Source organism: Oncorhynchus kisutch, linkage group LG14 (assembly GCF_002021735.2).
Source record: "Oncorhynchus kisutch isolate 150728-3 linkage group LG14, Okis_V2, whole genome shotgun sequence".
In the NCBI taxonomy this organism is placed as follows: domain Eukaryota; kingdom Metazoa; phylum Chordata; class Actinopteri; order Salmoniformes; family Salmonidae; genus Oncorhynchus; species Oncorhynchus kisutch.
The window spans coordinates 30,231,430-30,246,171 of NC_034187.2; the positions used below are offsets into that span (position 1 = coordinate 30,231,430).

Genomic DNA, 14,742 nt, shown 5'->3' on the forward strand with positions numbered 1-14,742 from the left:
GCTGAGTGGATGCTGCCTTGTCAGTGCACCACAGAATGGGTGTGCTGGGTGGGGGAGGATGGTGGGAACTCCCAATTCATCCCTATTGGTAATGCATAGCAGAGCAGCTGGATTTCTTTAGATGTGCAGTGGGGGAATAATTAAGACCCCTCTGCAAAGAAAATGACCAGTGAATTGGAATGGAGATCCCCAATTACTCATGGATCTTTTTGTTTGTTTGCTCATGTATGTAAATTAATCCAGCATTTTAAGTTTAAGTTTACTTTCATTAAAAGGAAATGGAAGGTGATTAATATAAGGATAAATAACAATTGAAAGTATGCATAGGTATTTTCTCTGCAGACTATTGTCAGTAACTCTGGAATAATGACATGCCACCGCTAAAGATCCTGTCCTTGGATGCAGCTTATGGGTTCAATGGGATAGAGACTAAGACCCACAGTATTATCACATTGTGTTGTTAGTATACAGTCCTCTCACTACCCCCACACTGATCGGGTGTTGCTTGTGAGCAGGCAACAATGAAGACTCTCCTTGACAATATCTAAAAGGTCGGTACTGGAAAAATGAAGTAGGTATTACTACTTCAATTTCCCATGACAATAATTACAGATTTATGGAGGAAAAGCCTGTCTGTTTAGTTTGACTGTCAGTAAAGAACAAAACACAGGATTAAATAACTAAATAGAAGTGGCCAGAGCTGTGCACATGGACAATGTTGAGGAAACACAAGAAAGAAATCCACAAGAGTCACAGAAAAGGGTTCTGTTTAATCTATGCATAATTTTAATAAAAGACCTAACTCAAGATTGTCACATCTCCACAGCACGCACACAAGAACACTCGGAAAGGGCAAACAAAACGCACACAAAAACAAAAACATACAAATAAATTGCCTCGAGTTCTACAATGCCAATTCTGCATAAGTTGTCCCCTAATCTATAAACCACTAACACAGAAGCAATTGATTACTATAAAATATACCTTTCTTATTAAAAAATTATATTACATTCTAATGGCACTTCTAAAAATTCTATTAAAAAGATTTCCATTGACATTTAGTAGCATCGTTCATTTTACAAATAAGAATTGAGACAGTCAAATGTTGCACAAGAAACAATTCAATAAATATTTCTCATGAATATACACAATTTCACAGTCTTAACCTGCCAAAGACAAAATTCCAGTATTAAATGTAACCTAATACTCAGTTTTAGACCGTAAAATCCTATAGCATGAATTAGGAAAACGTAACCCCACGATCAGGAGCACCGGCATGAGTTTTCAAACATAAATTAAATCTATATCTCAGTGTTTCACATTAAACATGACATCATATGGAACAAAATTAGGTTCATTCCTAAACATGGACTTGGCTTAGAGCCAAACAAAACAAATAACTGCGTTCAGTTTGCTTAACATTACATTGAATTCCAGATCAAAAACTTTTACAAAGATTTCAATGAATTTAACAGTAGTGAACTCCAATTCTGAAACTCATCTTTAAAAGGAGGAAGAAACAATGGGCTTTGTTGACATTTTGATACCATGAATTATTTGTAAATAATAATTAACAGAAGTTTGTATGGTCATCACAGCAGTCTGTGGCAAACTTAGTGTACAAAAAAGGGCAACTCCAGGTGCAACACTTGTGTCTGCAAGGCACATTCTGTGATGATCCTGGAGATATAAATAATGACTGAGAAACCAGCAAGATGATTTTACAGTTTTCTAACCCTGCACAGCTGCATGTGTACATGAGAAAAACAATAAATCATTGTTTCAACAGCATCATGTAAAAAAAAAAATCTTTTCAAAAGAGTGAGAAAAAAATACAAGAATGAATCTACATTCCTGTGTTTTGATTGAAATACCACTCATTGTTAACACTACATGACATTTCTGAAAACACACAGCTTCATGAAATATTGGGAAACTCATTCCAGTGGGTGGATGATGAAATAGGTATAACTGGATGTTAATAAATACTACCTACCTACTTTTCCTATTATAAAAATCAGATTAATCAGTGTTGCAATACCTCAAATCAAACAGGTTCTTGAAACACCAACAATTAAAGAGACATTGTGTTGATAAAGATGCTATGGAGTCGCTGTGGTATCCTCTCCACATAAAATAACAATTAAGCACTTATCTAATGCATGCTGGGAATTGAGGGCTGTTCTTTGATGCCTCCAGACAATGCACCTGTTTACTGTCTCCCAGATCTCCCATTGCTAAATGCATTTCTCACATTCCAATGGCTCCATTCAATACGAAAAGTGCAAAGAGACTCATGCAGCCTTTTTCCCCACAGCGAAAGCAGAGATGAAAAATTATCCCTTGAGAACTACCTGGGACAGGAGAACAATGCTCGTATTGTAGGAATTCTATAGATATTCTATACCATAATCAGTGTTTGGGCTTGTGAATAACTGCTTCCTCTGCTGGAACAGCAGTCATAGCAATATTATTCCCTTTTCTGATATGTAGTGAAGAGATGGCCTATGAGACCTTAAATATGAAAAGGAAACCAAATTCACTGGAGTGAGACAGGAAAAAGGAAGCCCAAATCAATGGGGGGAGGGAAGACATGAACTCTTCCCTAAGAGATTGAAGCCTTCGTAAGACACCTTGCTTTCTCAACTCTACATGTGTTCTTGTAATAAAGAGAAACAACACTGATAAATATAATATATATTTACATTAAATATACAAATAGTAAGAAATAGCAGCCTAGACAATATCAGTGTTGAAACTATATGCATGCTCAAAACAAGTGCTTCGCTACGGTTGGTGAGACAAATCTTGAATACTTAAAGAATTCTGTGTAAGATACATTAACAGACCAATTCATTACAGTAACAGGATTTGCAGAAAGTAATAAAAACAGCCCCAATACCAAGGAAAGACATCAAAAGTCTTTCAAGCTTAGAGAAATTAGCTCATCTTAACAGATCACACCTAAAGTAAACCCTGAACCAAGTTAAACTAATAAATAATTCTGATCAAGTCTTCTCAGGACAGATTAAACAAATTTCTTGGACTTTTAGTTCTACTCACCTTGTAGGAATCCATATGTATATCATCAAAATGAACCCAACTATAATGAAATCCTTCCAACACATAACAGGCTCATAAAGTACATATTCTGTCCAAGGACTCTGTCAAGCTAAGTTTCACCAAAGGTTTCACTCAAACATTATCAGTAGTACTTCAACATTAACAGAAAAATAGACAGGACAGTATAAGAGTAAATGCAAGGGGCAAAATAAACTGATGAAGTTCTGATGAACGAACAGCGTGGCGACAAGATATCCACAGTGCACCATCTCCTCAGAGAAGCACGGAGGCACACAGAGTATATATTTACCACCTCACCCACTCTCTGCCCTGTCTATCGGGGCATGTCTCCAGCATTATTACATGGACAGCAATAGAATATTCACATGTGGTTACCCTTTCTTTTACAGTGCTGAAATACAGAAAATTAACCCAGAAATTGAACTTACTAAAAAGAAGTCAACTGTTAATCAATAAAAGCTTGATTTATGCCACATTTATTAAATTTTTCTAAGTACACTGGTTAGTCAACTGCCATACTATCACAGAGTGACCAAGTTATTTCCTGGTATTAATGTACTGTAAATGGAAAGTGCTAACCACGTTTTTGAAGGCCAACAGATTAGTTGTATTGATGGCAAGAGGTCCCATGCTTGCCTGAGAACAACAGGAGTGTCAAGAATTTCAGTAGGCACCAGTGATACAGGCATTCTTTCACTTCATAGTGAAACTGTATGCATCATGCTAGAGTGTAAAGGTGATAATACAATTCACTTCTAATGTTCATTCAGCAGCCTGATTCTAAGCAAGCTGTGATGAACATTGAAAGGCCAGTGCAGCAAAATGAATTCCTTCAGGACAAGCTCCATTTTACTATGATATTAAAAACCCTTGCCACTCATCTTTCTTTTAGTCCTCTATTCTAGGTAACATTATTTATGTGGTCTGCTTCATTCCTACCATAAAGAAAATTTAAATACTAGCTATCCCCCCCAAAAAAAATCCAGTATTCCAACTTCAAATATTTTTTTCAGTGCCTTTTGATATTTGTTCCTGTTAAGCAGGTAGACTAATAAATAAGGTTGGATTTAAAAAAGAAAATATACTGCTACTCTGGGATGGTTTTTGTTTCTCCTACTCCATGTACACTACTCAGACGTTGTTCATCCATTCAGGATTTTGTGCTATAATTTCCTTGCACATAAGGTATGTACATAGAAATGTTTCTTTTAGCAGAATACTCTTCATCCAGCTCAGCAGTTTTGCAGTACCAATAACAGAAATAGACAAGTGCAACTGATTTGTCCACCTTTAACATACAGTATATCCAGCTTGAGTTGAAAAACATGTTAGTTTTGTGCAACTAAATCATAGTCCAATGACAAAGCCCAACATCTTTCCAGTGAAATCCAGTTTTGTGCATTCTAAAGTTGCTACAATTTAACTTAAGAAATGCCACAGAGTAGAATTCCAAAAGGTTATGTCGTTATTCATTTGTAAATATGTATAACTAGAAAAGTATACGCAGTAGTACTCAGGGAGTGATAAAACGTTTGTCTTATTTCATGGCACTGGTGAGAGGGGTTTATCCAATGGCGAGGGTCTTGACAAGGCCACAGTGGAACTTCCGGATGTGGCGGTACAGGTCCCCAGATTGGGTGAAGCGCCGCTCACACCACTTGCAGGCATGAGGCTTCTCACGTGTGTGAACCACGGCATGCCGGCTCAAGTTATGAGAGTACTGGAAGCTCTTGCCGCACTGGCCACAGGTGTACGGCTTCTCGCCAGAGTGTGTGCGCTCATGCCGCTTCAGGGTGTACATGCAGGAGAAGGTCTTGCCACACTGTGAGCAGGTGGGAACAGAGCCGTCAGGGGAGAGCTTGGAGCGTGCCCCGTCCTTCTCGCGGAAGTGCGAGCTGAGGTGCAGTTGGAGCACATGGGAACTGGGGAACACTTTGCTGCAGAGTGGGCACACACACACCTGTTGCCCCGGGGGCAGGAGCATCCCACTGGAAGTGGAGATGTCCGAGGAAGCCAGGTCATCCTCCTCTTCACTGTCCCCCAGCAGCCTCCCCCTCCTCTCCTCGCCCTCTCTGCCTCTCGTACCCTCCCTTCCCCCACAGCTCTCCCCCTCCTCCATCAGGTCTTCCTCCTGGGAGAGCAGGGCCGCCGTGGAGCCGTTGTTGCCTGGGAAGAGGGCAGTGAACCCTGTCACCACTGAGCTCCTGGCGCTATTCCCAAAGCGCTGGCTCTCCGGGCTCATCGGCTCACTGTCCTCCTGCTCTGACAGCAAGTCGTGTTCGTCTTTAACAAGTGGCTCAGTGCCCTGCTGCTGGCTGTCGAGGGCCAGCTGTCCTGAGACGTAGGAGGGGTGTAAGGGATCTCTGCTAGACAGTGGCTTGAAAGACAAATCCAGAGCGCAGTCCATGTCATCTGAAGCCCGGGACCTCTGGGACAACAATATTGTGGAACTACTGACATCAGCTTTTGTTTTTCCAGCTGTTTGGACGCAGGGCTCGGCCTCTGCTGACACATAATTGACACCTACAAGGTCCGGGGACCTGCCAGGGTGACCATTTGCCTTCTGTCTGCTCTGTGCAGACCTATCACAATCTGTGACAGCCAGCCTGACTTTGCTGTTGTCCATGTGAAACTCCTCTCCCGGGGGGGCTCTCTGGTGCTGCTGCTGTGTCTGTGTCTCTCGCCGGCCTGGCCCTGGCTGCTTGCCGTGCAGCTCGCTGTCTGAGGAGTTCTCCAGTGTTATCCCCTCGCTAACCTTCTCATCCAGGGTGGATAGTTCCTTATCTTTCAGCTTACTTTTGCACACTTTCACTATATCATACATGTGAAGGTAACTGGCCGCAGCCAGGACATCCTCCACTGGCAGAGTGTTGAATTCCAGCTTCCCCTCATACATAAATTCAAGGAGCAGACTGAAAGCCGGGGCTGTCACAATGTCACTGTTCAGATGCACAACGTCCCTTTTGTCTGGCTGGTCCCTGTAGAAGAGATGGAAGTACATGCTGCATGAGGCCAGCACGGCTCTGTGTGCTTTGAATCGCGCCTCCCCAACGAGAACAGTGCAGTCACAGAGGAAACCTTGGTGACGCTGCTGACTCAGGCACTGCAGCAACTGACGGCTATGGTCTGGGAACTCCATTCTTCCTTCATAACCTGATGAAAAACAGGAAAAACTGGATATTGAATAAACGAAATGCAGCCATTTAGAGGGTGCCACAGAGAGTTAACAACTCATCTAGTGTTTGAGACAACTACAAACAAAAGTATTCCAACCCCAAAGGAAATGGACAGGAAAAATAATAAAACTTGCAGAAAACAACAAAGTAGTCAATCACTGCAAAGCAAACATTGGCAATCAAAACGGAAGACTTCCACATACAGTTGTCAACAAAAAAAAGTTCAAATCGGACTTAATTTCGCCATTACAATATGGTAAATATCCTTTTCATATCGACTTCTTTACGCATCAATATGCCTACTAAATCAATGTAACATTTGTATATTATTCAGATTTCTTGATTACAACTTGCGGTGTCTGTTTATTAGTGTTATCCAGTAACTAAACGTCTCCTACCTTTCTCTCCAGTGACCAACAGCAGTCCGATTAGTTGATCATTAGTTTTTGCGCTTCCCATGAAAATGCGGACAGGACGGACCGGGCACAGTCGCACACACAGACCTAAACTCTGTCTATTCGGCTGTTCGTAATCACTGAACAATCATGAGGAACCGTTCAATTGACCTAGAACGCAAAATAGACGAACAAACACTCAGGCTTGTGAATACCAGCACTCGCCCATCGGGCAAGGTTAAGAAAAAAGCTCGGGGGAGTGAGTAAACTGGTGCTCTGTTCGCTAAATACACTGCAAGCTGTGGAGTCAGCTACTCTGACATCACCGCAATGGAAACGCTACCTCCAGCTGTGCTCTCCTTACCATATGTTAACCTACTCCGAATCGAGCTACGTACAAAAGAGAAACTTGTTTCAGAGGTTGCATCAGTCCCAGCACTAAAATATTAAACTTTTTCCGACATTTCGTCTATTATTCAAGTAACAAAAAAAACATTTGACAACAGTCAATGTGGTTAACTTTATAACAGCCGTTGTTCAATATACGCACTGGTCAACCATACTTTATATACAAAAAAAAAACGTTATATTGGTGTAACAACATTTAAAGTAAATAAAATAGCAATAGACCAGACGAAAAGCACAAACATCAATGTCCATATCATACTTTTAATTAGGCCTCACCTATAATAAACCCGACCATACAATCATTTGCTTTACGCGCACTAGTTTGGCCTGTTTTAACGTAAGGAAAACTACAAGCAGGCTAGAACGCAGGAAGATAAGCCTACATGGTCGTAATGCATGGCATGAAGCCTTTAACAGCAAAGGAACTCAGCAACTGTCGCTGACCAAGCCAACTGAGCTGCACGGAGGTAGCGCAGTGTATTATAACTTTCGGTTTCAACATTTTCATTGTCAAAACGCAATACTTACAGATATTTGCCAAGTCACCGTGTTTTTCTAAATGTTCCGAGGTCCTTTCATGATGTTAGGCCAGATGTTCGCAGCTTCTCCTGTCGTTTCTTTAGCTCAGTTCGACCCAGGCAGGCAAGCTGCACTCAGTGCTGTGTGTCAAGCAGGTTGTTAATGGACCAGTCTCGCGATAACGCCGACCACAATACGTTCTGTACTACTGCATGAACTCGCACAGAGGCAGCAAGTAGCAATGTTCCTTGATAACACAATTTGACCTAAATCCATCTCCCTTTTCGAGAATATGTCCACCTGGGAATTGATTGACGCTTTGAAAGACTTATGTGCTTAATATATGCCAACGTTTTTGAGAAATGTCTTTCTTGTCTTTAATGTAGGTCTATATGGAAGAGACAGTTATGCTCCGGTTCTATATATTTGAATCTGAGAAGGAGTCAGAACAATACATTTGATAGGCTATTCCAACAGATATGTATTTTATCTTGTTGGTACAATTTATATTGGATGGGGTGGAATTCCCTGGCCCCAGAATACATCTAACCATGAAGCTAGGAGCAACTTGCCATAACCCCAACTCTCTGTCACATCTATAAGAACATATACACTTTGATCTTTTCTTTTGGACTGATGGAACCTGTTCAATGAACATGTTTATTTCTCAATGAGGAGTTGATCACAAGCAGTGCTGTAGTGGTAGAAGTGGGCATACTCTACTTTGGCAAAACATTCCAACGACCCACCCAGTGAAGGAAACGACCCGCCCGGTCATAGAAAAATTCTATGACAAACAGTGACACACACTCTGAATGACCTAAAATGATCAATCTCATATTGGTCTCTCTCAGTCAGGACAACCCAAGCTGTATTGTGTAAGTAGGCCCGCTATTGAAATAGATTAATGAGACTGTCAACTGAATCAGAAATCCACAGGTTTCAGATTTTTCCAAACATTTTCTGCTTTTTAATAGAAAAACAACAAACTTGGGTGTCCTAAATCCATAACAATGCTTAAACCACATCAGGAGAGAAAAATCGAAGAAATGTCAAACAATTTGTGTAGTTACCCTTTAATTCAACTGTGCAGGCACCTAGCACTGTTGTTTGGTTAGTGATGTTTCTATAGCACACATGAAATGGTGTTTGCAAACAAATGGCCTCTGGATTGATGCAAATAATCATATCATTCTGCCAGGTAGGCATAGGCTGTTTGGTAGCTAGTTAACATTTAATTGTGAAGTTGTTTGGGGGGAAAGCCTTTCCATCTACCAGTTAGGTCTATGATTAGATTTGCTATATTTTTTCTGTTCCTTCATTGTTTGAAACCTGGAAGTTTTACTTTATATTATGAGCCATGTCTTACCTTACTTCAAAGTAGCCTATAAGCCAAATCCCACCACAGTTACGTGGAGGCAAATATTTTATAAAGACACTCTCCTTTGCACTCTCTTGTTCTCTGTAGATCTCCCCTCTTTCAACATTTAAAATTGATATTTCTATCTCTGTCCATGAAACCGCTCGCATGTGCAGTGAGCATTTTGGAACATTTGAGCGTAGGTCTATGGCTGTGTGCACATTTCTGTGCTTAAAAGGTGAAGAAATAATAGTTGATCATAATTTTAAGCTAAATATTCTGATCTGAGACAACAAAAAAATGGTATCCCATAGTATCCCTTTAATGGATTTCTAATTCCATATTTTCTAAATACATATGTTGAGGTAAAGAAGTTTCTCATTCGTTGAACATTTAAATTGCTGGAGTTTATAAAGCACAGTACAGATAGGGGCTTCAAGGTGCAGCTGCTCATCTTGTGTTCCCCGCCCTACAACTGCTTCAGTCATCTTTGCCCTATGTTCCAGCTGTTGTGTGTTTTGAAGGGCCATTTGTGGCTACTCTTTGCCCCTTGACACAGAGGGGAATGAGTAATGTCACGCACTGGTCAGAAGAGGCCATGGTTAAAGATTCTTATCCAGTTTTGCTTTATTCCATTTTAGTCTACCATTGACATTACATCTATAATGAGAGAGAGAGAGAGAGAGAGAGAGAGAGACTCTTTCTGGAGGTTAATTCCTCCTCTCTGCGATCATCAATAGCATTCTCCCCCAGGACCACTCCTCACTCAGACAAAGACCCTGCATTCCTCTGCAGCCAGCTCAGCCAGGCACAGTTGAACCATATCACTCATTTGAACCAATGGGCTCATCAGGGGGCTGGATGTAAATGACCACTGTTTACTTGAGGGATTTATACATTTTAAGCATTCTGCCTAATTGTTACTATTTGTGTCAGACAATTTGTTATACTAATAAAAAAGCAACTGTGGTTTTGTTTTGTTTTATCATGAATGGTATTGTATTGGTATTGGTTGACACTGCAGAGTTAACTGTATGAAAATCATACTTTCTCTTGATATGAGCCTTTGCTTTGACATAGAAGCTGTACACTTCGATGCTCCTATATATCCTATATATCCTTTTACATTATCTCAAATATTGAATGCAGTATTCAAGTTTTTCCAAACCATATCATTTGGCACCAAACAGATTTAATGCTAAGCAAAGTATGTGAGTCAATAGCTATACAGAAACATAAATAGCTTATGTCAGATAGCAGGTACACTGTCTGCTTAGCTTTTTCTCTTTGTTTTTGAACAGAGGAAAAGAGAGGCAGGCAGTGAGGAAGCAGGATTTATGCTTGTCTGGTAGAGCAAACTAAACATTGTCCTTTGACCTTATGAAAGAGAGATCAGTAACATCTCATGGTAGGATACACCACTACACTACTCTCCACTAGGGCAAAGTTTCAATCCAGGGAGGACGAAGTCATCACTGAAAAACAACAACAGGAGATTATTGGTTACAGTCGGTCAGCCCTGCTTCTATGAGGTTATTGCCTACAGATGGTCAGCCCTGTTTCAAATTGTGAAGATTTAATTTACAGTACAAGTGACAATGAAGGGAAATGGCACAGAACTGGAGGGGGAGGCAGGGGTCAATAAATGCTTCATCAAAGGGAGAGGGTTGCCATTAGCCCCATCCTCCTCCACCCGCCTGCCGTTGTGATATTACTCAATTATTACGCAACCTTTCAACAAGTCTTTGTCAAAACAAGTGTGTTATTGGAGGCAGCACATTAATATGTCTAATGCTAAACATAGGACTGGTAGTATCATATTCGGCAATACATTAATATGAACCTTTGTTCATATAATAAGAAACACATGGTGCAAATACAATATACATTCTCATTGGATCAGAACGTTATGATATTTGACCAGATAGGCTAACTGTTGGTTATAATTTTCGAATTAGTTATGATTAGTTAAATAAAGGTTCAATAAAAATAAATAAATGATGTGGACAAGTATTCTGTACAAGCATTCTGTGGACTAGGCTATACAATACCAGCTGATCAAATTGATGGCAACACTGTCAAAGTGACAACAGGTGAAATTATGTGAAAATGAAGCAAAACAATATACGTTTTGGAATGGGATGCCTCTGATGTCTCAACCTATATACACATATTTATTATCTCCAAATATAGAGGAAAAAAGCATATATTCAGAATATTTTAGAGTACCCTATGTTAATGTTGGCCTATGCGAGGCTCTGTGTAGACACTTCTGTGGATCGCTGACGGGAAACACGGAGCTAGGACCTGGGGGATGCCACAGAAGCATTGTAGGCAGAACGTTTGGGAGGTGTAGTGGAAGAAAGGCGAGGAAAACGGAGTAAACGAGAGCACGTTTTGTCCAGATTATTGAAGGATTTATCAACTAAGTCATTCGACGAAACAGCTCATTATAATGCAACGGACACACTATTGAAATCCTGTCCAGGTAAATGCCTACATTTTGTTTCTCGTGTTGACTGTGAGGTCGACTGCTACTAGAGGGTAGGTCCCATTGTATTACATAGGATGCGGTTACTCTCACTCACGCTGCCCTGCTAGGCCCCATATCCAGTCTAAAATCGTTAAATGTGCGCCTAAATTGAAGTCCATTCGTGAAAACAGTTTATTCCCGGGTGTAGTTATTTTTTACTGGTGAAGTTAAGTGTTCAAACTTTAACTTTAGTAGAGGTTGTGCCTCAAACAATACTAAAATGGGTTATTTTAACATTGTAATTTATTGGGAGCTTTTTGAACTGGACGCTTATGTCAGCCTTTGCGACGGCCTACAAGGCAGGCCGGACATGTTTGACGTTTTCACTGCACTTTAATTTCAAACAAGTCACCTACTACAGGAACTCTCAGTTTTATAAATGAACTTTATGGACATTTTAAATGACTATCCAACGGGTCTTAAAAACAAACGTTGATGTTGTGTTTGTGCGGGTGGCCAGTGCAACACTGCAACTCAGTCATTCATTTCTCTGAACGTTCGTCAAGACAATTTATTTTGTTTTCTAATCTGCTCTTCTGTATGTCACACGAGATGACAGATTTTACTAGCTTCATTCCAAGTTCCACGATATTTTAAATTTGGATTATCTGAAGGTAGTCAGCCACGGTGTTGCATTGTTACAATGTTGCGATGCCTGAAACAGTACACTACTTGATACAAAGCACAGCAGCAGCTTGTGACATTGGTCTGAGGAGGCAGGTGAAGTGATGTTGTTACTGTTTGACCCTGTCCTTCCTGGGAGATGCTGACACCCGCCCCCCGTTGACGCAAACGTGCCACCAGTTGAATGCAGAATCTGTGGAATGCTGTTTGAAATCAGCCCTTACATAGTCAGGCTTATTGTGCCCAGTCTGAGGCCTGTATGCCACAGGACTTAAGAGAACAGCAGTGTGAAGGATCTGCCCATTGCCTGGCCCTCAATGCACATCATATGACTGTCCTTTTCTCCCCAGCCTCTCTTTGTCACAGTCACAACACTGCTTCTGTCCATGTGGCTGCAAGCAAGTTGTTTACATTCTGAACTTCAAGCCCTCAAGTCAGCACCAACAGCATATAATGAGATTGGAATTCCATGTGCAGATACAAGATGCTGATGAAGTGTAACCAATTGTTAGATTTTTGCAGAGGAGACAGGTGAATGTTAGAGTTGCTGCCTTTCTGATTCAGAACATTTTGTTTATTGAACTACACTAAGTGAATTGGATTTAGACCTGGTAATGGAATTACAGTAACGGAATTACATCATTGGTCCCTGATATGTACTACAAAGAAATGCATAATTATGGATATGAATGTCATTCTCCTAATGTTTCACAATTTTTGACATTACAGTGAAACAGAGCACAGTGGAGTGTAGTAGAGTTCAGTAAAGTATGGTATATTGTACTCTACACTACTGTACTATTTTTCTCTACTTTATTGTACTCTATTCTATTGTGCTCTTCCCACGGTACTGTATTGTCCTGTATACTTTACTGTGCTCTACTCACTACAGTATTGTGCTGTGCTACCCAAACTTGTGAAACATACGTCTGATAGGATCAAATTTGGTCCAGACCTGTCTCTTTCTGGACGTTAACATCAAGGCCTGGGTGGACTGACCAAATTTCTACTACTTTTCAATGCCCATTCACTATAAGATGCAAATAAACAAAGCCAAAGATGGCTGCGCACATTGCCAGAAAAATCTGAACTTACAGTGGGGCAATTTAAAGTTCTTCCACTTAAAAAGATGGGAGGCCTGTAATTTTCATCATAGGTACACTTCAACTATGACAGACAGAATGAGAGAGAAAAAAATCCAGAAAATCACATTGTAGGATTTTTAATGTATTTATTTGCAAATTATGGTGGAAAATAAGTATTTGGTCAATAACAAAAGTTCCTCAATACTTTGTTATATACCCTTTGTTGGCAATGGCAGAGGTCAAACGTTTTCTGTAAGTCTTCACAAGGTTTTCACACACTGTTGCTGGTATTTTGGCCCATTCCTCCATGCAGATCTCCTCTAGAGCAGTGATGTTTTGGGGCTGTTGCTGGGCAACACGGACTTTCAACTCACTCCAAAGATTTTCTATGGGGTTGAGATCTGGAGACTGGCTAGGTCACTCCAGGACATTGAAATGCTTCTTCCAAAGCCACTCCTTCGTTGCCCAGGCGGTGTGTTTGGGATCATTGTCAAGATTTTTTTTTTTTTTGTAATAATGACAATTACAACAATACTGAATTAATACTTATTTATCTTAATATAAAACAGCAATAAAATCAATTTAGCCTCAAACAAATAATGAAACATGTTAAATTTGGTTTAAATAATGCAAAAACAAAGTGTTGGAGAAGAAAGTAATATGTGCCATGTAAAATATGTGTCATGTAAAAAAGCTAACGTTTAAGTTCCTTGCTCAGAACATGAGAACATATGAAAGATGGTGGTTCCTTTTAACATGAGACTTCAATATTCCAAGGTAAGAGTTTTTTAGGTTGTAGTTAATATAGTATTTATAGGACTATTTCTCTCTATACCATTTGTATTTCATATACCTTTGACTATTGGATGTTCTTATAGGCACTATAGAATTGCCAGTGTAACAGTATAGCTTACGTCCCCCTCCTTGCCCCTACCTGGGCTCGAACCAGGAACACATCGACAACAGCCACACTCGAAGCATCGTTACCCATCGCTCCACAAAAGCCGCGGCCCTTGCAGCACTGCAAGGGGAATAACTACTCCAAATCTAAAAGCGAGTGACGTTTGAAACAGTATTAGCGCACACCCATTTCACATCGGTTACACCAGCCATTAGGCTGATAGGCTTGAAGTCATAAACAGCGCTGTGCTTGCGAAGAGCTGCTGGCAAAACGCACAAAAGTGCTGTTTGAATGAATGATTACGGGCCTGTTGCTGCTCAGTCAGACTGCTCTATCAAATCAGACTTAATTATAACATAATAACACACAGAACTACGAGCCTTTGGTCATAAATATGATTGAATCCGGAAACTATAATTTAGAAAACAAAACGTTTATTTCAGTGAAATACGGAACTGTTCGGTATTTTATCTAACGGGTGGCATCCCTAAGTCTAAATATTCTTGTTACATTGCACAACCTTCAGTGTATGTCATAATTACGTAAAATTCTGGCAAATTAGTTCGCAATGAGCCAGGCAGCCCAAACTGTTGCATATACCCCGACTCTGCTGGCAATGAACGCAAGAGAAATGACACAATTTCACCTGGTATATAT

General features: G+C 40.4%; 2 protein-coding genes across 4 annotated transcripts in view; one reads left to right on the forward strand and one right to left on the reverse strand.

The window, feature by feature from the left end:
- Positions 1-763: 763 nt before the first annotated feature.
- Positions 764-7,797, reverse strand: LOC109903999 (zinc finger and BTB domain-containing protein 18.2-like). Of its 2 annotated transcripts, none has more exons than XM_031788220.1 (2): positions 7,592-7,797; positions 764-6,237 (listed from the first exon to the last, which is right to left on the reverse strand). In XM_031788220.1, exon 2 carries the CDS (start codon positions 6,221-6,223, stop codon positions 4,649-4,651), a length of 1,575 nt encoding a protein of 524 aa, XP_031644080.1. In that variant the 5' UTR covers positions 6,224-6,237; positions 7,592-7,797; the 3' UTR covers positions 764-4,648. The 2 variants fall into 2 exon arrangements, with proteins under 2 accessions (XP_031644080.1, XP_031644079.1); XM_031788219.1 differs by lacking the exon at positions 7,592-7,797 and adding an exon at positions 6,659-7,248.
- A 3,400-nt stretch (positions 7,798-11,197) lies between these two features.
- Positions 11,198-14,742, forward strand: part of LOC109903998 (RAC-alpha serine/threonine-protein kinase) — a 41,042-nt gene continuing 37,497 nt past the window's right edge. For both annotated transcript variants that reach the window (XM_031788221.1, XM_020501052.2), the window contains exon 1: positions 11,198-11,430. The gene's annotated coding sequence lies outside the window, so the exon portion shown is untranslated. The remainder of the gene's footprint in view (positions 11,431-14,742) is intronic.